Below are 24,783 nucleotides of genomic sequence, written 5' to 3'. Positions count from 1 at the left end.
ATTATTTCCGGTTTTTGCATAGTACCAAGTTGCAGAATTTGGAATATTTTTTTTTTCGGTGACTGACCTTACGTTTTTTTTTAGCAAGTGTTTCTTTTTCTTACATATTAACAAAAATTCACGATTCTTAAAAGATGTCAAAATCTCTATCATTTCGGTTGCAAGTAAGCTCAATATTGGAGATTATGACCAAAACGGCAATAGAAGAAATATGCAAAATTGTAGACAGCGATTTTGCGTTTTTGCGACAAGAACTGTCTCGTGTCATGGGTGAAAATACGGTTCTTAAAGACAAAATGCTCTGTCTCGGGAGCGAAAGGCATGAAGAAAGCACGCGCAACACAAAGGAAGAAGCGCGCGCTGACTCCAAAATATATCGCTCAATTTGCGTTCAAACCGAAGATGGTAAATCTTTACACAGTAGTTTTGTTTGAAGATGTTCGCCGGACATTTCTTTCCATGTCCACTCCTATGATTGTAATGCATCTGCATATTTTACTCCTGACAGGAGCGCAGCCCTCCATCAAAGGGATATTTGGAAAGGAGTGGTGCTCCAGTTTGTGGGATCGGAGGAACGAGTCCAGAGAAGATGAGCTGGCGATCGATGTCGACCTGTACAGCGCGTCGCCTCATAAGGTTCCCTTAATTCCATTGAAGTGGTTCACCCCAAAATGAAACTTATGTTTTAGAAGCTGTCCGTTAGCAAGCTGAATCTACGAGTTTAAAATATTGCCCAAAAGATTTCCACGCTCACAGTAAGAAGTGTAAATCAGACTGCATGCGTTATGCACTGCATGTATAAAGGAGTAAAAAAAAGTTGTAAATGCAAAAATTGCAGTTGTGTTTTAAAGCAGATTCTCGGATAAGACACTGGAATTATAAACCTATCAGAATGCACATTTTAACTGCAACTTTTGCTTCCACTTTATTTTAAGGTGTCATTGTTACAGTGTAATTATACATTTAAGTACTGAGCAATGTTAATTAACTACATATTAATACTTGTTATAACTGGTTAGGATTAGGGTTTCGCTTAGGGTTACTTGCATGTTATTATGCATAATTTACTGTTATTATAATAGTAAGTACATAACAAGGACACCTTAAAATAAAGTGTTACCCAACTTTTTTTAATGGTCCCATGAACTTGACATGGAATGACCATAAAAAATGAGCTGTCCTACTGCACCATCTGGCCAATTTGAATTATCGTTTTAAAGTCATTTTTAGGGGTGTGTTTAATTTGAAGGTGAAGGTGAAGTCCTTGAGGCCCTCCACCACTGCACATTTTGGATGTCTCCCATATTGGAAACACCCAATATGGCATTAGCATTCCGGTCCTCCTGGAAAATTTGTATTTACAGGATGGGAAGTTGTCATTACAAAGTTGTTTGTTCAAGTGAATTTGGTTGAAGCTAGATGCCAATGTACCATTTCTATGTAAAATTCAGCAAGATTTTTGACTTGAATGCACCATTTGTTCTTGTTGTCTCTAATAATGAGCTGATGAGTTGAATCAGGTGTGGAGACATTCAGAATGTGCACAGTATGGGCCTATAGGAGAGATTTGGGAAGCATTGGTCTAGATCAGGGGTTCCCAACCACATTCCTGATGCGACGATTGATTCAGCATGTGACTCTCACAGTGCATTATGGGTATTCTTTAGCCGCAGACGTGTGCAGCGTAAATAAGCGGTTAGGGGGACTCCAGAAACGTGGTTGAGAACCACAGGTCTAGATCAGCAATTCCCAATCCTGGCCCTAAAGAACCCCCAACACTGCACAATTTTTATGTCTCTCTTGTCGAACACATATTTGAGGTTTTGTCAAGGTTGTTAAATATGACTCTGGACTTGTAGAAGTTATTTCTACATAGAAAAACAAAATGCTGTTTTACATATTCTATTCATTTTGCCTCATGCAGGATAAAGAACAAGAGCACTCCAACCTGATCATAATCAAAGAAGAGTGTTTTGAAGTGGACACTTATCCCAATTATACAGGTAATGTTCAAAACTTCTAGCAGGTTTTTAATTAGTCTAGATTAATTATTTTGGATCATGCTTAAAAGAATGATTTGATTTGAACTATTTTAAATACTTCGACAGGAAACACACCCCCAGCTTCAAGAGGACAGCCAACATCTTTTGTATATGAACCACTGGCAGACTCAAAAAGTTTTGATGGCCATTTTGCGTCTGATGAATTTTCAGAGCTATCGGAAATACAAAACACCTCCTCTGATTCATCAGACAAACACTCTAGGAAAAACTCTATTGATGATGCTGTGGACCAGTTAATAGCACCAATAGAGGATCCTTTGGAATTTGATGGTCACTCTTTACTCAACCAGTTTTCAGTGGAGCACAATGGTGAGTTTTCCTCTGAGGCTCAGGAGGATGAAGAAGCACAGGAAATACACGAGGATGCCACAACCACGACAGAACATTGCCAAAAGAAAGTCAAGGTACAGAAACTGCCAAACAACTTGAGTTGCTATGACGGCGGGAAGGCGTTTCTTCGGCAAAACACTGCCAAAAACCGTCTCAGAAAACATAGATTTTCAAAGTTGAAACCAAATGAAAAGTTTCGCTGTGAGGTCTGTGGGAGATGTTTCCATTCAAACACCAATCTCTCGGTTCACTATTTGGTCCACACAGGGGAACGGCCCAATAAATGCAGTTTTTGTGGAAAAGGCTTCTCCCAGAAAGGAAATTTACAAGCTCATGAACGCATCCACAGAGGAGAAAGACCTTTTAGTTGTGCCACCTGCGGAAGGAGTTTCACCCAGAAAGTTAGCTTATGTAATCATGAACGCATCCACAGAGGAGAACGACCTTTTACTTGTATAACCTGCGGAAAGGGTTTCACCCAGCAAGTCACCCTCAAACAACACCTCATTGTCCATGACAGAACTGCTAAACCTGTCAGGAGGAAACCAAGGAAAAGTCACCGTGATATAAATCATAGCTTTATGTAGCACACATTTTTGTTATATCTCAATTTGAGATTGCAGTAGCTGTTTAAAGTGAAATATGAACAGTGGTTCTCTGTGTGTAATACTGTAGATTGTAGCAGAAATATATAGTCAGGTATGGCTGTGTATTGCTCAGTAATGTAGTTGTTGTCCCACCAACTAATTTGTTTCTTCTGTTAAACCGAAGGCACAGCCTTTATGGTGGTCATTGACATCTGGGCTAAACTTTTAAATGTTTTGAAACAAGTCTCTTCTGCTCACCAAGGCTGCATAAATTTGATGAAAACTACAGCAATATTGTGAAATAGTATTACAAATAACAATATCTGTTTTCTATTTCCATACACTAAAAAATATCATTTATTTCTGTAATGGCAAAGATGAATTTTCAGTCTTCAGTGTAGCATTATCCTTCAGAAATCATTCTAATATGCTGAACTTTTTACTCTTTGAAGAATACTAGAAAAAAATCATGTTTTTATAAATGTGTCATGCAGCAAAAACTTTTCAACACTGACAATAATAAACATTTCTTGAGCAGCAAATCAGAATGATTTCTGAAAGATCATGTGACACTGAGAACTGAAGTAATGATGCTGAAAATTCAGCTTTACATTACAAGAATGAAATAGAAAAGAGTTATATTAAATTGTAATAATATTTCAGTTAATGTTTTTACTGTATTTTTGATCAAATAAATGCAAAAAAATTAAAAATAAATCCCAACTTTTGAATGGATGTAATTTTGGATATATCTGGATAGAACTTTTGAAAATATGTAGTCTAGAAGATATAAAACACCACCATCACTAATTATGGTTTTATGCTAAAGTTTTTTTGTGAATACAGTCCGTTTTTCAAAACATTATCAAAATGTTATATCAGGCTTGGGCCATTGGTGTAAAGCGACAAGCAACACTATTAGATCTTTATGGAAACTGTTATTTCAGTAGTATGTAGTTTGTACAATGCTTCTAGAAGTTTGAGTTGTTCAGGATCAAATGTCAACTAGATTGCATGCGTAAGCAAACAACAATTACTATGTGTATTTTCAACCATGCTGAATAAAAAGTGGTTTGCATGACTTCACTCACTTTGTCAAGTTTATTAAAGCATGTTTGTTTATCCCTCTGTTCAAATGAATATACACATCTAGATGCTCCTAAATGAAGGTGAACTCAATGCACAGATGCCTCTGTATAGCACGTTTACAAACACTGTTGAAGGACTTACATTTCTGTGAACGATCATGGACATACTTGCCATTTTTAAGGGTTCATATTGCAGAGTAACACACACTCTGCTGTAACAGCAACTTTGATACAGATCAAATTCAGTAATGGTTCAGTTCAGCATATACTAGTCTAACCGAAACACTGGTGTGTATTGAAACCCTGTTTGTACGCGTAGCTTTTACCACACTCTGAGCAGCTATATGGCTTTTCTCCGGTGTGGCTTCGGAGGTGTACATTTAGAGAGCTCTTTTGAGCAAAGCTCTTTCCACACTCCATGCATGAGTACGGCCTCTCACCAGAATGAGTGCGCTGGTGTATTCGGAGGTATGTTTTTTGAGCAAATCTTTTACCACAGACTGTACAGACGAAAGGTTTTTCTCCGGAGTGCATTCGCATGTGTGCTTTCAGGTAGGTTAGTTTGTTGAAGGTTCTTCGACAGAATACACACTCAAACCTTTTCTCTTCTGGAGTACTTGTGTGGTTGTGTGTACTATGGAAAGTTTGCTCTGTTGTACTGTCTCCATGTGTAGAGATCGTTCCATCAAGAGCTTGTTCTTCAGCTGGTGTCTGGTGCACGTTCGATTGGACTTGGTCATCTGAAGTTACCGTGTATGTGATAAAATCTTCAGAGTTTTGGGCGACACATCTTTCATCACTGGTCACTGCAGATCCTGCAATTCAACAAATGACATGAGAACATGTGAATATAATAAAGAGTTAATAGCCACTGTTAAAAGTTCTCACTCCACAAACCTCTCAAACTGGAACTTTCATCGTCCTCAGGGTTATTTTTCCCAGAGCAGTCTTCAAATGTCTCCTCCTTGATCATGATCATATCTTGTTCTTCATCTAGCAAATCTACTGGCTGGAGGACAGAACGTAAAAGAGAGAACTAGTTAACTGTATTCTGACATTGATTCATGTAAATCAACAGCAGTATGTGAGGCCAACCTCTTCTGCGATGGCTGAAGAGTCCAGATGTGTGTCCTCCTGTTCACCAACATGTGACTCCTCGTGTCTCCAGAGGTTCAAGCAACATTCCTTACCAAAGACATCGTCAATTGCAGGGCGACATCCGGCTTCTGTAAGACATGCCTTGTTTTTGGTTACGTCATAATGCAAGACAGGAATGCAATGTCTACTAAAATAAAAAATTTTGACCTTGTATATACATCACTATCAACACTTCTGCCAGTAACTTTCTAGTAATCCTGCAGACTTTGATTAGCTTGTTCAGGTGTGTTTGATCAGGGTCGGTGTTAAACTATGCAAGGAAAGTGGACGTTGAGGGCAGAGTTGAGAACCCCTGGATTGGACGCTACAAAAGGGTTACAGTTGTTAGGTTTTTAGGGTAACCTGTACAGGGTTAATATCCTCCTGAGAACGAGGGGGAAGAAAACGTTATGAATTTAGAATTTTTCATGTCATTACATTGTTTGGAGCATAAGAAAAATGAAAAAATAAAATTTTTGAAAAATGATATTTTATTCATGTTATGCTTTATTTTCTGTACAGGACACCAGAGAAATAAAGAAATAAAATGGCATTAATAGATATGAAAAGGCAAAAACAATGGGATTTAAAATGAAAATTACCAATCAATTTTTTAGGATTTTTTTTTTATAACAAACTTTGTACAAGGATGATTCTCAACTATGTTATAAAAGATATAGCCCAACAAAATATACACTGTATTAGGGGTGGGCGATATGGGAAAAATATCATATCACAATTTTTTTACCATTTTGGTTTTACAAGTTGTCTGAGCATTACAACCAAACTAGAAAGACAAAGATGCATGGCAGATATTTAGGCCAAAGTGGGCGAAGATAAAAAAATCTTTGTCATTATTTTATCTTTCTTATTAAAAATTAAGAACAAAGATACACATTACAAATACACATATTATACAAATAAAACAAACAGTGCTTTATTTTCAGGTACAATAGGTGTATTTAGCAGGAGCATTCAATGAAATTGAATGAACAAGTATAAGAATAAAACACTAGATAGACTGATTCCTAAAGCAACTGTATTAAAGTTTTTCAGTCAAGAATAGTGAGTGATTTTTCTCTTTGCGTTTTGTTGTTTTGTTAATGTTAAATGACTAGTTTCCCCAAAAATAAATATTCTGTCATCTTTCTGTCAATTCTGTCATAATGTTTTATTTTTATACCATCATTTACTCAAAAGTTGTTTTAAACCTGAATGAGTTTCTTTCTTCTGCTGAACATAAATGCTATTTTGAAGAAGGTGGAAAGCCAAACAGTTGCTGGTCCTCAGTGACTTCCATAGGATTTTTCTTTCCTGCCATCAAATTCAATGTGGACCAGCAACTGTTTGAAGAAATTAATAGTGGTTTGGGACAACATGTGAGTAAATAATGCAGAAATTAAATTTTAGGGTGAACTATCCCTTTAATGACAGTCGACAGCATGTTTAGTGTCCTGTCCCTTTAAGAGCTGCACGCATCTATAATACAGGCATGCATCTGTTTCTCTCTTAACTATTTACTTTTATTTTAGAGATAACCAACTGAGTCTGTATGTGTGTTTGACAGTATTAGCGCAAAAATAAGTTAGTTGAGTAATCAGGCGCTGTTAGACAGGCTTTTTAGTGCGCGTGCTTCAGGTGTATGCGCTCAGAAAAAGCGCACGTCAGACAGCGCGCGAATTAAACATTTAACCAACAAGGCTTGTGTGCAAATAATGTACTTGTGCGATCGCGAATAAGTGCAGTGTCCTGTCAGAGTAACTCTACTGCTGTATGTCGTGTTGTACAGTATATAGAGACGGAGGCGCCAGAACTGTATTTGACATAATGTGCGCTGTAGCACGATACTACGATATTTCTTCAAAAGCAGATCGTGGAGACATTTTTATCGTCCACGATCAAAAATCGTCATATCGCACACCCCTACACTGTATCAAGAACATTGCTATATAATTTATTTTCCTATTCAGTTGTTTTGTAGTGTAATAAACATGCTTTTAGTCCTGGTGTCCTCAACAGTGGACATGTATGAAATTATGTCCTGTTTCATAAGAGGAATTCATATTTTGATTTGAAACCCCATAACATTTCCCTGAGATGTTGATTTACGACAAACAATTTGAAAATAAATCTGATTTAAATGATAATTACAAAATATTATCATGTTTCCATAAAGATAGTACAATTTTGCCAGCAATATTTAAAAAAACAAGGAGAGGGAATGGTCATGGTGAGATTTCCAAACATTTGGTATCTCTGAAAAGCCCTGAATGTGCTCTTTACAGGACATCCTGTATTAATTAAAACTGTTGACATGTGAGGACTAAGAGAAGTTCACTAAAATATAATGTCCTCTACAGAGACAAAAACTCATAGCTGGGACTCAGGATATGGGGGGGGGGGGACAAAAACAACCTGTAATAGTTGCGTCTTCACAGTAGCTGACGAATAAGTAACTGGATTTAGTAATGAACAGAGGTATTGAATATATTGAATATATATATATAATATATTGAATATACTACAGTAACAGCATGTTCACACAGTGCACTGTCAGTCAATAAATAGGAAAAAAGTAACTGGCGTTACTTTTTTGAAGAAGTTACTCAGATATGTTCTTGTAAATTTAAAAGTAATGCGTTACTTTACTAGTTACTTGTAAAAAATAATATTATTACGTAACTCGCGTTAAATGCGTTACCCCCAACACTGCTTGTCACCACCTACTGATGTAGCCTAAAGAAAGAGTCACTGAATGAATTTATTTTGGTGGATGGACTCAAAAGATTCCGGTCATCAAGATGAACTACTATTTACTACCGAAATTGTGCCCCTGGAGTAGGCTAAGTCTAATTCAAGGGCACAATGATGATATAAGGACCGCCCACTGCAGGCTTTAAACCTACAGCATAAATCAAAACACAGATTAATTTATTGTGCATAATCAGTAAATCACCAGTAAGTCCCAGATGATGGTTGAAAGGAGCTTCTGTCCCGTTCATCTTTCCAGCGCTTTTCCGAGCAGACTGAAGTTCATTCTCCAGAAAGCGACATTTCTTTTTCAGAGATTCATTTTCGTTTGTACAGCGTGAAATCTCTAATCGCAGCAACAAAGAATTCTCCTCGAAAAGTTTGCCTATTTCCACAACAGCTGTTTTCGCCAGCATTTCCATTATGGATGTTAGCTGCGTCTGAAAATCAGCAGTATTCATGATGTGCGTCGTTTACTGGATCATTTATCAGGGATGTGTATTGTAAACACCCGTCCTTCGATCTGACTGTTTACGCTCTAGTCTCTTGTCTTGAGCTGCTTTTATATCCTCAACATGCAATGGTACTGTATTCAGTATATTTCTGAGTATAGAATCATAGCATATCTAGCATTTTGGAGAATAGGATCATGGGATGAATTACCGTATACCACCGAATAGAGAGCGCGCATGAATTATGCTTTTTGATTGGTCGCATGCAAAACGGTTCTGGCCTGTAATACCTTGGCAACTGTTGCTATGGATGTTCTGTTCTTTTGTGTAAGTGTTCCGAATGGAATTATACAAAAACACATACACATAACGGCCAAAACGTTGTTGCTGGCGCACTCTGAACAAATAATGAGCCTTGTTGTATAAAACTTAAGTGCTAGCTAGGGTGTTCTGTAGCTGCTCTCTAAATAAGCCCACCTTATCTCTCTTTGATATCTGGCAAGAGTCCCCTTGACAAGAGTCTGTAAGGCTCTCTTTCACCCAATTTATTTATCAGCTGTCAGGCAAATTTTAGGAAATAACACGCTTCTCCTCAACAAGCCACAGTGATCTATGTAATATTGGTAAGCATAGCTTTTACCATGTTCTGTGGTACAGGAAATGTTGAAATTCACACTACTAATGAAAAAACTCACCAGGTTTCAAATTGGGTCCGTGTAGGTTTGTATCTGTACATTTAATTGTACACTGTTAAAACTTTTCCGTTTTTACCAGCAGGTTACTGAAATTACAGTACTGTTTTGATTACATATTTACATTAAACAATACACAATACAACAATCTGCTGTAATCTACTTTTAGCTATTGTATAATGTAGTACCACATTATATTATCACTGTAATCATATTATTCCTTAAAAAAACAACAACAAAAAAACAGTTGATACATTTTTTTTATTGTTGCATGAATGACTTAAAGGAACGTAATAAAATATTTATAATACAAACATTCCAGCAACATTCAAACAGAACAGTACAAGTAATAAAGTTAAAAAATGAAGGTATTGCAAGGTAAAAAAAAATTGTCACTTTAGTAGTAGCCCATCATATTATATTAGTAGTAGCAGTATTCAAAGCAGGGCCAGGATGAAGACAATTCTGAAACACATGAAAAAATTGATTAATGTCAGCTGCTTACTTTCAGAACACCTCTTGTAACTCATTACGTTTACATTTTAAATTTAATTTTAAGTGTTTAAATCACATACAAAGACAAGTTTTGCTTAAAAAAAAATTCTATACAAAGATTTTTTTCAACTTCATAAAACTGCTCGCACTTACTTAACTTGTTGTTTTCCACTCAAATTCTGAGAGCCTCTGCATAAACGTAGCCACGCGGGTATTAAAGTTTTGGGATTTCCTTTGGACAGCTGAACCCGTCCTTCGGCTTGTACCTGATTTTGAGGTACATTTAGTCCCCTCAGGATTAATCCTTACAAAGAACCTAAAGAACAGTAGATCAATTTTTAAACAAAACATCAATTTCGCTAGGCCTACAACTATGTCAGTCACTGAAACATGGTTAAAAAAGGGTTATAAGAGGTTTGCTATCTTATATAAGTTGCGGGACACTCAAAACTGGGAGCCATAACTTTGTTTACCTAATCCTATTAAAAGGTAGGTAGGCGATTTCAGAAAACCTAGCAATAGAAATCTAGCTTTGAAAGCACCCCCCCCCCCCCCCCCCCCCCCATTTTAGTACAAACTAAGGGCGTATTATTAAAACTTATTTCTCGCTCGGTCTGCAATACCATAATTGAACGCACTAATGGCGTATAATGTCTGCAAGAACATTGCGTGGAAATATGCAAATACATACATTGACAGGCAGGTCGGAGAGCCTATCGTAGTCCTCAGACCGAGGGATATGATTGGATGAACATTTTATGTTCCTACACCTTCTACAGATGATATAAATACATTTAGACCAATTAACTTAGTGATTGCTATCAGGATATGAAGAGACTTTTAACCAGCATAACAAAAAATGTTTTTAAACCAAATCACCTACACCTGCTTTTAAATGATTATATTACAATGTGCTGCAAGTCAGTTCACATAGTGTTAAAAGCATAAAAGAGTTTCTGGTAAATCATGTATAATTTATCAACAAACCAATAAGCTTCATTTTTAGTTACAGTATTTAATTAGTCACCATGAAATTGCATCCACAAACTATTTTACTTCCATAAGCTTAAGTATTTCTGATCCAAAAGAGACCAAAGTAAAATACCAAAAGAAAGGGAGTAAGATAAAAAAATAAAAAAGTCAAACAGGTTGAATGTACTCAACACAGACCTCTGAATGAGCTCCAGGGTGGCGCTGGCTGACTCCTCGTACTCGATATTAAAAACGTAGAAGCACCCAAAGAACACAGACAATGCCGCTGTAAAGTCCAGCTGGTCGTCAATGGAATGTGTTACTCTGCCCTCAATGCTGACAAACCACTTGGATGAAGTCAGCAATGTCTCACCTGAAATATGAAAAATGACTATAAATACATGTCCAAGTAAAAAACCTACCATTTATAGTGTAGCAATGTCTTACCAAGCATGATGAGCCGGGGCGTTGCGGGTAAGCTAATTTCGTTTTCGATGGACGTCTTGGTAGAATTTTCCTTGAATGCAGAACATAAAAACATTTTAACACTCAAGCTTTGTCAAAACCTTATTCAAAACTTAAGTAGAACTGTAATATTTCATAGTTACTGACATCTGCTAAGATGAACACAGCGTTGTCCTTTTCCTTAAAATATTTCATCATTAACAGGATGGCTGACATGGCAATCCTGTTATTATCTGTTGCATTGGCATCGTCGATCTCACTCAGCATACTCTGGATCTCTCCGTTCCACTTCAGTCTCTGTCTGTTGAAGTAGTTCAGTATTCTCTTGGATTTAACAACAAGAGTTTCGTTAAAGCGGCTTCTGATGTCAATACCAGTCAGGATTTTGAAGTGCCTGCAAAGGCCTCTTTCGGTGAACAGGAACGGCCAATGCCCCTCAATCTCACTGATGGTAGGAGGGGGGCATGAGTTGATCATGTGGCGCTGGTAAACATACGTCTGCTGCATTAAGTCATCCACGTTGGGCAACTCGGCAGCCTTTGGGCCTGCAGACTGAAAAATCTCTGCCGCAACCTTCCTCTTCATTTCAAGAGATTCTGCCGTCTCTCCTTCTGGGACAGAAGACGGTTGCCAATTGATGCATCCATAACTGTCCACTTTACATCTGACTTTTGTCCTCATGTAGTTGTCCTGTTGTCCAGGTCTTTTCGCTGATGGTCTTCTAGGTCGACGAATCCTGTGTTCCATAACATCTCTATTCACATGTTCTACCCTAGTTTTTAGTTGTCTTTGTAAGCAACTGAAGCCATTTCCTAGTTGTTCTCCTTCCTCAGTAATGTCTCCGAATGTCAGGGGATATGTAGACACGATGTTTCGTGCCACTTCCCCACAAGCGGCTAAGTTTGGGTTTGGACAGTGGGCTTGCATGGCTGCCACCACGATCCTAACAAACTCCCTTCTCGGTCCTGGTCGAGCTCTCTCTCCAGTGGACGTGGCCTGAGCGAGAGCTGCTGACATGCGGTTCCAAGGAACATGGAAACTTCTGACCCAGTTGGACCTGATGAATGAAGGAATGAAGGACTGTTCAGGAAGGGACTCATTTGATGATAACGGAGTGAGCGTCATCTCGTTAGGTGTTCCATCCACTTGACCATTGGATTCTTGGGAGGGAACAAAAAAAATAATAATTAAAAGAGATACAGGGAAATTGAAATATGTTGATGGGCCAACAAGGTACCTTCTTCAGAGGCCTCAACCATCATTTATCAGTAAATCTTTGTATTACTGCACTGAGCCTCATTCACTAACAAGTGCATGGATTCATATTAATAAATACAGACAATATTTTTAAAAATTCACAACATGCATATGCATCTGCTCAATATTATTCTAATGTGGATGAATTAAGTATGCTAAATGAGTGACCATAAAACATACTCAAAGCATCTCTTTATAAGGGATTTCGGCACAATCTTTCGTCTGACATATTACGCTTTCTGAAGACATGCTCTCACCTTGGAGCATGTGCAACAAGATTCTCGAGCAATGCCAAGTATGCCATCCTTAAAACCATTTCAGACACTTTTTATACACAACCAGATTACAGACCTATGTATATCATTGCTTTTATGAAATATCAAATGTATAAAATTTCCTCTCACACATTCACAGCTCCACCCAGAGAAGAAGGTTTTTGTATATGTGTGGTTTTGGTAGTTGCTACATTTTTCCATGAATTTAGAATATATTTTTGTATCAAAGTTACTGATGAATTCTGTTCGTGAAAATGTTTGTACATAGACGTCACACACAAATTTGTGCATACACAATGAGACCCATTGTATTAATTGCTCCGAATTCTGAATAAATGTACTTGGCATAAATACATTTCTTGAACATCATTGTGTAAATAGACTATCTCTCTCTAGCTTTGAAGAGAATACAGATGTGGCCTTTGAAAACTTGAAAGAAAAAGATCTTGAAATTTCATGCAATGTCACACAATGTTAGCCAGCATGGTATGTCTCAGTCAGTGTTAGAAAAGATGTTTTGAAACGCAAATATCCAAGGACATCATTTCTAATTCAATCAGAGCTCTATTTTTTTTCTGGCACAAAAGCAATTAAGGGTTTTGAATTAATAAACAATGTCAGTTAGGATGACGTGTAAACTTAGAGAGCAATTTATTATTTCAGCAATAAATGTGGAAATAGCAGAAAACTGGAGGCAAAATTTGCATACACATTAACTTTTTACTGCTCCAACTCAAAATTTTATTTAAAACATTAGGAAATTATTCAAAATGTCAATAAATTTGGGAAACATAATAGATTTATTGTCAAATCTGGTGATATGTTTAACGAACAAAATGATACAAGAGGCTGTGTTTACACTGTTAACTGTGAATTTACAAATTTAAAAAACAAGACTCAATATTTGATACTTTCATATGATAAAAGTAGTGATAATATTCTCAAACAAATTCAATGATGAGCACTACTTTGTACTTCCACTACAGTGAACAGGACCCATTTTAGTTTTAGAAACTGGATTCAACTAATACAGGTGTAAATGGGGTCTGAAACATTTTAAGCTTTCCACCGCTTCTATAGAGGTAGCTGAAAATGCATTTGACCGACCTGCTTTCGTAGCATAAACGTTAATGTGTTCTAATACGTTTGAAAAGCCACTAATGAAAGGTCTCCTTTTACGTTCATTAGCAAAATGCGTGAGCTTATTACACAAAATTGGATCAAAAGATCAGAAAAAGCCCACACATGCACCCGCCCATAGACCCTCACCTGACATCAAGAAAGTGGTCAGAAGAGGACAAAAGAGATAGATTAAAACAGCCTGCTTGTGATCTGATCGACCAAAACACATCTTAATACCAGGAGTAAACAGGGCCTTAGAGACCTCTTTTTTTTTCTTTTTTTTTGAGTCAAATGGTTGGAAATGGTGGAAAAGAGATGTTTTGAAGTGTAAATTAATTACAGGGGGCCCAGAGCTATTGGGGGACCCACAATATTCCCCCACATGGACCCCCTTCAACTTTTTGTTGCAGGTTCTGTTAAAAAAAAAAAAAAAAAAAAAAAAAAAAGGTACTATACAACGACCCCTGAAAACCTAGCAACATCACTAGGTGGAAATTAAAAAGTAATAGCTATTAGAGTAGCCTACCATGTTTCAGGTATAGCGCAAAGTTCATTCAGCCGATCCTTTATCATCTGCCAGTCATGGGGTGTAGAGTTGGGAAATTTCTGGCGAACTATTTCTGCTATTGCTTTCCGCAGGTTGTTAGGTAGTGCATTTTTATCTCGGGAGCCATCAAAGTTAACAGCACCTGACCATTCTCTGTAAACTTCCTGTGGTACTAGACTTTTAAACAGAAGCACAGCAAAGCGTTCTGGCCTTGGTCTCCTGTCTTTTCCAGCTGATTCTAAGTAGAGATTTTTGTCTTTCTTCAAGGAAACTGGATTTAAACACATGTCAGGTAGAATCACCCCCTGATGACAAGAACGGTGAACTTGATGCTGGGAACTTGAATTTTTTGGAGATTCTGGCAGTTTCAAATCAAACAGAGACGTCGATGAAGAACAATGGGACAAAGTACTGGATGGAGCTGACGTTAAAAACATAGATGTTTGTTCAGATGTTGAAATCACAGTTTGTGGGCTGTGAGTTTGGTCTGTCTGTGATGCTGATCCCACTAAAAGAGCGTGATCAGGATCAGAATTAATTTTCTTGAATGACTGCTGGTACAAAGTACAGGCTGTAGAAGATGAAGAGGCTGCAGACACGTCACCTGAAACAACATACAGCTTACGTATGATCTAAATACAAACAACCAAATTAATGGCCATAAAATGCCTTTTAAATTCACCCTAAAATAGGTATTAAGATTTTTTTTTTTTTAATTTGATTCAGTAGCTACATTTACATGCAACCAAGGCTATGACTATATTACTCCGTTCATACTGGTGTCTTCCAAGTTTTGTAGAAGATGTTTATTAGTCAAAATATTAATTAATCAGGTATAATTAAGGTGAATTTAACCACTTGTGTATTAAGTTATATTTCCATTATAAGCATATGCCTGTGTGTTAAGGGCTCGCATGGATGGAATGTTCTGACCCTCATGATGGGAAACATATGTGGAAATACAAAGGGATCTTCTTTCCTTAAACACGTCTAGAAGCCCCTTCTCTGTAGGGAAAGAACATATGTATAAGGAATATTGGCAAAATAGGAAAAATGCACATGTATGAAATGTTCTGAACACGCCTAGAGGAAAGACTATTTAAAGAGAAACTCAGAGAACATTTAGTAGAACTTTTCTGCAGAAGACTTCTCGGCTTTATTTTCTTGTTATAATAAAGTCTATTTTCTGGCATCAAAACCCCACAAGGCTCTGAGAGTGATTCTTCAGAGAGAAGGGAAACCACCACAGTTTCTCATCCACACTTCTGAAAACGTTAAATTCGCTTAACTGAGCATTTGCTTTAAAGCCTCAAAAAAGCTCATCAAGACAATACAGACATGATATGTTTTCATGCAATTCTTCTGGCAGGATAATTTTATTTAGGATAATATCTCACCATTCACTGATGCATTCAGGTCACACTTACAATTGTGTATCTGATTTAAAATACAAACAGCAATGGCGAGTAAATTTTCTGTCATCTTTCCAGGACTGTGATATAAAGAGTGTACACACATATCTGTAGCATTAGTGTGAACATGAATAGCACATAACAGGTACAATATATTGGTATAAACAGAGATCTAGTGATACAATGTGTCACATAACTGAATATGAATCAATTTACAAAAGCCTCCATTTTCACAGTCCACACTACAACGTGAACACAGCATTTTTTTATTATTATTTATCCACTTTAGAGAGTGTTTTAAAGAGCTCCGTTTTCCTTGACAAAAACATTGTCTCAGTGTAGACAGAAAGCCAAAACGGAGAGGAAAAAGATGTGTCTTCAAACGAAAATATATTAGTGTGGACAAGGCCCAAATAATCCGTTAGCAATCAGATTCTCATTCAGACTGAAAAGACTTTTAAGACATGTAAACACCTTAATGGATCAGATTAAGCTCGATCCGAATGAACTTTCAATCGGATTTGAAGGGGTGGTGTAGACCTTCTCTGATCCAATCGAGAGGACATGTGAACTTGATCAGATTGAAAACCGAAACTTAAAAGTACCGTGCATGTGCAATGACAGAGAATTGGTGTAATGATGCATAACGCATGGCACGAGCTGTTGTATTTGGAAAATGAAGTGTCATAAATGACAGTCATGTTATTCTAAAATTCTCGTTCCACTCAACGTCTATGAAGTGGAGCAGAAAAACCTCCCATCAATCCTCACTTTATACTCTCATCCACAGATGGCTTGTTTTGGCCACAGGAATGGGCAATTTTACTGCTTGATTAATAAAAGCAGCACGGCACAAAGCTTCATGTGCTCGTCGTCTCCTAATTAGGACCCGAAATAGACAAATATTAAGTCTACTCTTTAATGGATCTTCTCCTGCTATTGGAAAGAAGCAATAGCAGGAGAATAGTATGTGTGAACAGCGGGAAACTGTATATTTCAGCAAAAGATCAAATCTGATATTGAAGCTTGTGGCATATAAATGCGCACATCAACCCGATCACTTTACTTAGTGTTCCTGCAAAAACTCTATTCGGAATTATCAATCAGAATGATATTATTTTCCAATTTAAAAAAAGGTGTCCATGTAAACGTAGCTAGTGTCACTTTACATAAAAAAATTACATCATGTTTTAATAAGTGTAATCACTATAATCATCATCATCATCATCATATAATACTACCATCTCTTCATAGTTAATGTAGCCACAAATGTGACATTTCAAATAGAATAACAGCACCTGTATTAAGCAAACAAGATGTGCTTTAAATAAAAGAAAATAACTAAAAATATAATAAAATACCTAACTACATAACACTATTATTGTTAGAAATTGCAACAATAGAAAATATAAATAAATAAATTTATATATTTAAAATTTTAATTAAAACAATATGTAAACAATAAATAAACAATTATCTCCTGCCCAGAGGAGAACTGGCCCCCCCGACTGAGCCTGGTTTCTCCCAAGGTTTTTTTTTCTCCATTCTGTCACAGAGGGAGTTTTGGATCCTTGCCGCTGTGCCTCTGGCTTGCTCAGTTGGGGACACTTAATTTCTAGTGATTATCGTCAATTTGATTTAGCAGATACTATTTAAACTAAACTGATCTAGACAATGACATTTCTGAACTCAATAATGAAATGCCTTAACTAAAAATTGAGTGTTTAATCTTATTTTTATACATTACTGACACTCTATCCTCCAATTTGATACTGTTAGCTACCTCCTTTGTTGCTACCAACATATCTTGACAGATTAGCATATACAATGCAAACATATCGTGGTTTTGGACCCAATTGACTCCTTTATTTAGCACTGACCACTTATGATGGATCACCCATGGTGCATCTTAAAACAGGTGTAAATGGGGTAAGATTTGGCTATTTGAAAATTCAAAAAGCACAAAACGGTGCTCTGACGACATTGAACACCCCCATTATCATCTCAGAGCCAATGACAGTCCATCCCCCAGTTCTGTGATAAAGACATTAGACATGCATGCACAAGAAATACCTGTAAATCCACTCTAAACCCATGGCTGGCTGACCAAATGTGCCTGAAAGAGTTGGTTTTAAAAACAAAAAGTCTGTCCGACCACTACTGTTGTGTGAAGGCACCTGGAGAAAAAAAATGTGTTTTCAAAAGGCCACATCTGTAGGTCAAAGTCTCTCAATTCAGTGCCCACATGGGCCAGTTGTGAAAAAGGGGTAATAAATGTGAACACCCCAATTCTTTAAAGTGGGCATCAAAGTGAAGTGCAAGACACAGCAACGCCATACAGTGTGCAACAGGCACTTGTTTTTCAGCCATAAGTTTGTTTCTTACCTCTTTGTTTGAACGTTTTCACAAGTTTTCGACACTGTATTGGCTCCAGAAAGTCCTGAAGATCGGACACCTCTACTAGGGAAAGATCCTCTGTCTTCTCCACGCCCACCACTAATGAAAGATGATTGACCACATTCTGAAGTTTGTTTAAGTCCAACTCTGGGAGAACTTTTTTGATTTCCTCTTGGACTGCGCCTGCAGGGGGATGGAAAGATCACACAATGAGGGTAAGTTTCAACAATAAGGACTAAGCCTAAACCAAATGTAATTTAAAATAAACTTGTTTACAAATAATAAAGGTTAAATTTAAACAATCATTTTGGATTTTTTTTCAATTGCATCTGTTATTTCCAATGTGTTATCCACATCACCTGCCACTTGCATGTTTATTACATTTTTGATTACTTATTACATATTGATATGATTTTTAGCTACTCTAAAGAATGTTGCACTCTCGTTTAACATATTTAAATCCATTCTGCACATTTCCAAAAAAACAAAACAAACAAACAAACAAAAATACCCAGTGTTATATCTTTCCACGACTTTTGCAGTCTACAACAGTAGGGTTTCGTAATTTACTAATCATTTGCTATTCATTAGCAATTTACATGGTAATCAATCACGTAAAATACACACGTCTACACTGCATGTGTATTTGATCATACTTCTGTGAGGTGATGACCAATTAATAAATGAAGTTCTCTCTCTGCATACCTTTCACACATTGATTATCTTGGTCTTCCTCATTTATTCCTGAAGAGCAATCTTCAAATGCCTCTTCCTTGATCATGATCATGTCTGGTTCTTCTTCCAGCAAGTTTACTGGCTAAAGGATAGAAAATAAAACAGAACTGGTCATTCTGACATTGTTTTTGAACTCCATATACAGCAGTATGTGAGACCAACCTCTCCTATGATGACTGGAGAGTCCAGATGTGTGTCCTCCTGCTCACCAACATGTGACTCCTCGTGTCTCCAGAGGTTCAGGCACCATTCCTTTCCAAAGACATGGTCAATTGCAGGACGATGTCCAGTGTCTGTTGAACATGTGGGCATTAGGTGGGTATAGAGTTAGAGGCACAACGTGGCTGCTTGAATCTCCAACTTTAAAATATCAGTCCTTTAGCGCCACTTTTTGCATTTAACATCAGTATATCAACACGTCAATTTGTGCATGTGAAAAGACTTGAATATTAAGGTTACCTGTAAGTCCAGAATGGCTTGACTTAGCTTCTGTCCCGTTCATCTTCCCAGAGCTTTTCCATGCAGACTGAAGTTCATTCTCCAGAAAATGGCATTTCTTTTTCAGAGATTCATTTTCGCTTGTAAATCGTGTAATCTCTAATCGCAGAAAAGACGCGTTCTCCTCGAAAAGTTTGCTTATTTCCACAACAGCTGTTTTGGCTAACGTTTCCATTATGGATGTTAACTGTGTCTGAAATTCGGCGGTATTCATGATGTCCATCTTTCACGGGACACCTTAAAGATGTAAACACTCGCCCTTTGACTCGGCAGCTCTATTAATGTCTTAATATAGATGTTTATTTCTACCTCAAACAAACAATGGCGTTAGGTTGCCTTTAGTATTTATGTAGATAGAAACAAAGCATAGCGCTTGGCAGAAAAGAATCATGGGATGATTTACCGTAAACCACCGTGTAGAGGTTTGACTGCTTCTAAACAAAACCCTTTAATCGGCATGAAATGGATGAGATTGAGGCGCATTTCCGTGTAAAATGGCTCATCAAATGCAGAAGGTGGGATTGGTTGTTCACTGCATATGTCAGCAGAGAGGAGTATATCACACAAGCACAATTTACTTTCATTTCATTTTAAAGATTATGATGTTAAAAGTGTTATTAATTATATGTCCACCTCACTGATGGGCTCTTTCACACAACCCATGATCTATTGCTGTCTTTTCTACTGCAAGCTCAGATAAACTGGGTAACATTCTTACATGTCCTTGTTACACATATTATATGTACTTACTATTATAATAGCAGTAAATTATGCATAATTACATGCAAATAACCCTAAGCCAAACCTTTATCATAAGTACATGTGCAGTTAATTAACAAATGTATAATTACACTGTAACAAGGACACCTTGTAACCAAGAATTGCAATAAACTGGACAAGAATTGAAGCGTGATGTTTGGTTATCCTGTCTCAAACATGCTTTACAAGAGCACAGTTACAAAACTGAAAATCTAATATGTAAAGTTTAAACCACATGGTCCAACTGAATGAAAATTTTGTGAGGTCTTGTGTATAACAATAGAATAAAATTGAAAGTTTTGATGTAAATTTTATTGGGAAAGGCAATTGCTTCAAATGAAGGATTTGAAGCAATTGCAAAAGGAATTTTAATATGATTAATACAAATATGCTTAAACATTTGATGATCTGTTTGAGTCAAAAATGTACTACTTTGTAAAAATGTACACATTGATACAAAAAAAACATATTTTATTCAGAAAACTGTCAAGTAGATAAAAACAATGGTGCAATGTCAAATATTTCAGGGAGGGCAAAAGGTAAAAGTAAAAATATCAAGTTACCAACGTTATGTAACAAAAAGTTACAGCATGAACAAATCCATAGTTCCTTTTCCAAAGTATCAGAAAACTACACACAAGAACACATTTCACAGTGTTTAAACCATAACGTATTGCCAGCAATCAATGGAAATTACCATAATAGGAAACTGTTTAGTGTTAGTGCGTCATTATTATTGCGCACATGTGAACAAACAACCAGTATTTTTGTCTACTCTGACTTTTTTCCCATTTTTTAACATTTATTTTATAACAACAGATAAGAAGGATATTCTATAATGACCTAGACAGAGGTTTTATACTAAAAATAAGGAGACAATGTTCAGTATCAATTTATTTCTGTTTTAACATCGGTGTGTTCTAAGCGCAATTTTGAAGGCGTAGCTTTTGCCACAGTGTGAGCACCTATAAGGCTTTTCTCCGGTGTGGCTTCGGAGATGTACATTAAGAGAAGATTTTTGAGAAAAGCTCTTTCCACACTCCATACACACGTACGGCCTCTCTCCAGAATGAGTGCGCTGGTGAGTTGTGAGATATGTTTTCTGAGCAAACCGTTTACCACAAACTGCACAGATGTAAGGTTTTTCTCCAGAGTGTTTTCGCATGTGTCTTGTCATATGGCTTAAATACTCAAAGGTTTTCCCACAGAACACACACTTGAATTTGTTCTTTGTTGTAATTGTCTCATTGAAATTCAAGTTATTAGAAATAAATCCAACATCAGGGCTTAGATCTGACCCTACTGTGATGTCTCCATGTGTAGCTCCATCAAGAGATTGTTCTTCAGCTTGTGTCTGCTGTACATTCGATTGGTCTTGGTCATCTGAAGGTACCGTGTATGTGATAAAATCATCAGAGATCTGGGCAACACATCTCTCATCACTGGTCATTGCAGATCCTGGAATTCAATAAATTAAACATGAACATCTAAATATAATAAAAAAAGTTAAAGGGATAGTACACCCAAAAATGAAAATTTGCTGTTAATTTACTCAACCTCAGGCCATCCAAGAAGTAGGGGACATTTTTTTTCCTCAGTAGAACAGTAAAAAAGTTTTTCATAAGCTGAAAAAAAAGTCCTTGGTGATTCATAAAATGCACATCAATGGCTATCGTCACCTTGAGAAGTAAAAAAGGCATATGAGAAATGAAAACCTGTGGCTCTTGACAATATATTACGGTCTTATGAAGCAAAACGATTGATCTGTCAGGCTTGTAGACTGTTTTGTGTGTGTTTTGCTCCCCATGTGTTCCCGGTGACCCGGTTTTTTCCTCATTTTGATTGTGTTAATTTGCTCCAGGTGTGTCTCGTCGTCTTCCCCAATTACCCTATGTTTAAAAGTCCCAGTCCTTCTGTGTATGTTTGTCAGTTCTAAACGTCATTCCCTGTGCCTCCTCTGCTCCATGTTGGACTATTAAAGACTCTCTTTTGAAGTACTCCTCGCTCCCTGGCAGAGTGTGACATGATCTGTGCAAGAAAATGTACATTATTTACAACATTATAGCCTAAGGCTATACAGGGAAGTCTGATTATTTTCCGCAAACTGGTTCTTTTGGACAGTTTGTTGTAATGAACTGGTTCAAATAATTGATTCACCGACTCCTTGATGTTTATGTATGTTATTAAAGCAGCCAATAATGATGTAAAACATGGTTGTTTTACATGTCTAAGAAAGCACATAAAGTGAATAAAGTAGTCTTAATCAACTCACCTTTTTATATAAACGATAAAAAAAACATTAAAACGTACATTTTAACCCCTTCATTCAAGTGCTGAGTTCACATATGCGCTTATCACTGGCTCATTGGTCTTCAGCTTCAGTCCGAACCACTTCCTCAGTTCAGTGACTGTTGGAGTAACTTGAGCGCTGAATGAGTTGGCAAAAACCAGCATCCTAGGATCATATACGCCTGTATTTTGTCTCATTTCAATCAGTGAATGTTAGACTTGTCCAAAAGTGAGTTTTGATTGAGTAACTTGTTGATCTGAGCTGCTCAAGTGGCAGACGGTTTCAGACAGTTCAAAAGAATGATTTGTTCATGAACTCCAGATACTCCAGTAATAATGTTGTAAATAATGTTCAGTTTCTTGCACAGACCAATCGTTTCGCTTCATAAGAGCCATGGGTATTAATTTTGTTGTGCCTGTATATAATTTTTTTTTCTTACCGTGAAATGAAGGTAGCAATTAATTTGCACTTTATGTATCACCAAGGACCATGGTTTCAGCTAAAAGTCTTTACAGTTCTACTGAAGAAAAAGCTCATCTACATCTTGGATGGCCTCAGGGTGAGTAAATGAACAGCAAATTTGAATTTTGGGTGAACTATCTCTTTAATACCAGCTGTTCCAAAGTTTTCTCTCCACAAACCTCTCAAACTGCTACTTTCGTCTTCCTCTGGTTTATTTTTCCCAGTGTAATTGTCATCCTTCAGCGTCTCCTCATTAATCATAATCACATCTGTTTCTTCATCCAGCAAATTTATTGGCTAAAATTATTGACAATACAGGAGGAATTAGTAAGCTGCATTCTGACATTACATGAAAAAAAACGTAAGCAGTATGCGAGACCAACCTCCTCTGCGTTGACTGAAGAGTCTTGGTGCATGTCGTCCTTCTGACCGACATTAGATTCCTCGTGTCTCCAGAGGTTCATGCACCATTCCTTACCAAAGACATTGTCAATTGTGGGCTGGTGTTTGTTGTCTGTTGAACATGTGGGCATTAGTTAGGCTAAACCACTCCTACAAAAACACATTCTCAACAAACAGAGCTTTTCATGTCTTCAATTTTGACATACAATTTTATTTGAAAAGGTTTCATCTGAGCTTTTCCTACCACAGGCCAAAAGAACTATAGCCTTGAAATATACAACTCAAAAATGTTACATTATTTCAACCCCATCCCAATAATTTTGGAATAAATGTACTGCATTTGTAGTATCGTTCCATTTTTGGCATACCTTGCAATAGAATCATACAATTGTCACACCATATTGCAAAACATCAGTGGCAGTGCCCTGCCTTAAAATGTGATTCTGCTTCATGTGATTTCATTAGAATAACTGCATCAACCCAAAGAAACTGACACTTTCATAGTTGCAAATGGTCATCAACTGTAGGATGGTGGACCATCTGAGAACCATCTCAGACAACTGGATGTCTGAAGTTCATAAAAACACATCACAACCGAGTGAACTGACACAAGAGTTGCAAATACATTTATACCGTATTTGGGGGTGTTCAATTGTTTATGTTCTGGGTCCATTCCTACTCCACAGATCCAGAAATAGTTTTATGTCAAGAGGATTAAAACATTTGTTTTTCCTCAGACAAACGTAACATTTTCAGAAATTGAAGCGAGCATGATATTTGAAACAGAAGAATGCAACATTATTTTCTATTTACTCTTCCAGAATGTAAATGGTGACGGATATGGACAATTGCCAGATATTACTATGAAAGTTTGTGCATTACAATTTATCAAATATTGCTCACTAATCTGTGAATTATGTCGTTTCCTAAAAATGACCTCACTTAACGTTACAGCAAAGACTACAGTATCCGCTAGCACAATTCATCAGCAACAGTCCCTCAAGGGCAACAACATTACCCTTTGTGGGGATTAAACACAGTTGACCAGCTCAGGTCTTTAATTAGCCTGCACATCCTCATGTGACCATCTATCGCCGCATTTAATTTAGGCAAATTCACAGCAGTAACACGCGTCTTATAATCACCTGTAAGTCCCAGATGATGGTTGAAAGGAGCTTCTGTCCCGTTCATCTTTCCAGCGCTTTTCCGAGCAGACTGAAGTTCATTCTCCAGAAAACGACATTTCTTTTTCAGAGATTCATTTTCGTTTGTACAGCGTGAAATCTCTAATCGCAGCAACAAAGAATTCTCCTCGAAAAGTTTGCCTATTTCCACAACAGCTGTTTTCGCCAGCATTTCCATTATGGATGTTAGCTGCGTCTGAAAATCAGCAGTATTCATGATGTCCGTCGCTTTACAATGTCTGGAGAAAATGCAGGCTCCACTGTACTCTTAATATAGTTATTTTTTGGCAGTCACTGTCCCTATTTTCGGTACAGTCTTTCTGTAGAAACCATAAATAGCGTTTGGCTGCAAGGAATCATGGGATGAAATACCGTAAAACACTGCATAGAAAATACGAGAAAAATAATGCT

General features: G+C 37.1%; 4 protein-coding genes across 5 annotated transcripts; 1 reads left to right on the top strand and 3 right to left on the bottom strand.

The window, feature by feature from the left end:
- LOC306848982 (uncharacterized protein) lies at nt 1–4,063 on the top strand. The gene is made up of 4 exons (XM_079383783.1): nt 1–405; nt 509–636; nt 1,925–2,003; nt 2,109–4,063. The coding sequence occupies exons 1-4, from the start codon at nt 135–137 to the stop codon at nt 2,978–2,980; spliced, it is 1,350 nt and encodes a 449-aa protein (XP_079239909.1). The 5' UTR covers nt 1–134; the 3' UTR covers nt 2,981–4,063.
- LOC306849007 (uncharacterized protein) lies at nt 4,064–8,612 on the bottom strand. 2 transcript variants are annotated; one of them, XM_079383832.1, is made up of 4 exons: nt 8,162–8,612; nt 5,164–5,294; nt 4,966–5,077; nt 4,064–4,883 (listed from the first exon to the last, which is right to left on the bottom strand). In XM_079383832.1, exons 1-4 carry the CDS (start codon nt 8,415–8,417, stop codon nt 4,342–4,344), a joined length of 1,041 nt encoding a protein of 346 aa, XP_079239958.1. In that variant the 5' UTR covers nt 8,418–8,612; the 3' UTR covers nt 4,064–4,341. The 2 variants fall into 2 exon arrangements, with proteins under 2 accessions (XP_079239958.1, XP_079239959.1); XM_079383833.1 differs by lacking the exon at nt 8,162–8,612 and adding an exon at nt 5,374–5,530.
- A 730-nt stretch (nt 8,613–9,342) lies between these two features.
- LOC306848963 (uncharacterized protein) lies at nt 9,343–19,696 on the bottom strand. Its single transcript, XM_079383757.1, has 9 exons — nt 19,237–19,696; nt 18,940–19,070; nt 18,748–18,859; nt 18,031–18,225; nt 11,180–12,192; nt 11,015–11,084; nt 10,766–10,940; nt 9,749–9,911; nt 9,343–9,565 (listed from the first exon to the last, which is right to left on the bottom strand). The coding sequence occupies exons 1-8, from the start codon at nt 19,496–19,498 to the stop codon at nt 9,749–9,751; spliced, it is 2,121 nt and encodes a 706-aa protein (XP_079239883.1). The 5' UTR covers nt 19,499–19,696; the 3' UTR covers nt 9,343–9,565.
- Nucleotides 19,697–20,326: 630 nt separating this feature from the next.
- Nucleotides 20,327–24,730, bottom strand: LOC306849002 (uncharacterized protein). Its single transcript, XM_079383817.1, has 4 exons — nt 24,334–24,730; nt 23,170–23,300; nt 22,966–23,083; nt 20,327–21,492 (listed from the first exon to the last, which is right to left on the bottom strand). The coding sequence occupies exons 1-4, from the start codon at nt 24,587–24,589 to the stop codon at nt 20,939–20,941; spliced, it is 1,059 nt and encodes a 352-aa protein (XP_079239943.1). The 5' UTR covers nt 24,590–24,730; the 3' UTR covers nt 20,327–20,938.
- Between the last annotated feature and the right edge of the window lie 53 nt (nt 24,731–24,783).

This window comes from Barbus barbus (genome assembly GCF_936440315.1).
Source record: "Barbus barbus genome assembly, chromosome: 3".
In the NCBI taxonomy this organism is placed as follows: Eukaryota; Metazoa; Chordata; class Actinopteri; order Cypriniformes; family Cyprinidae; genus Barbus; species Barbus barbus.
This window is presented reverse-complemented; position numbering and strand designations above follow the sequence as displayed.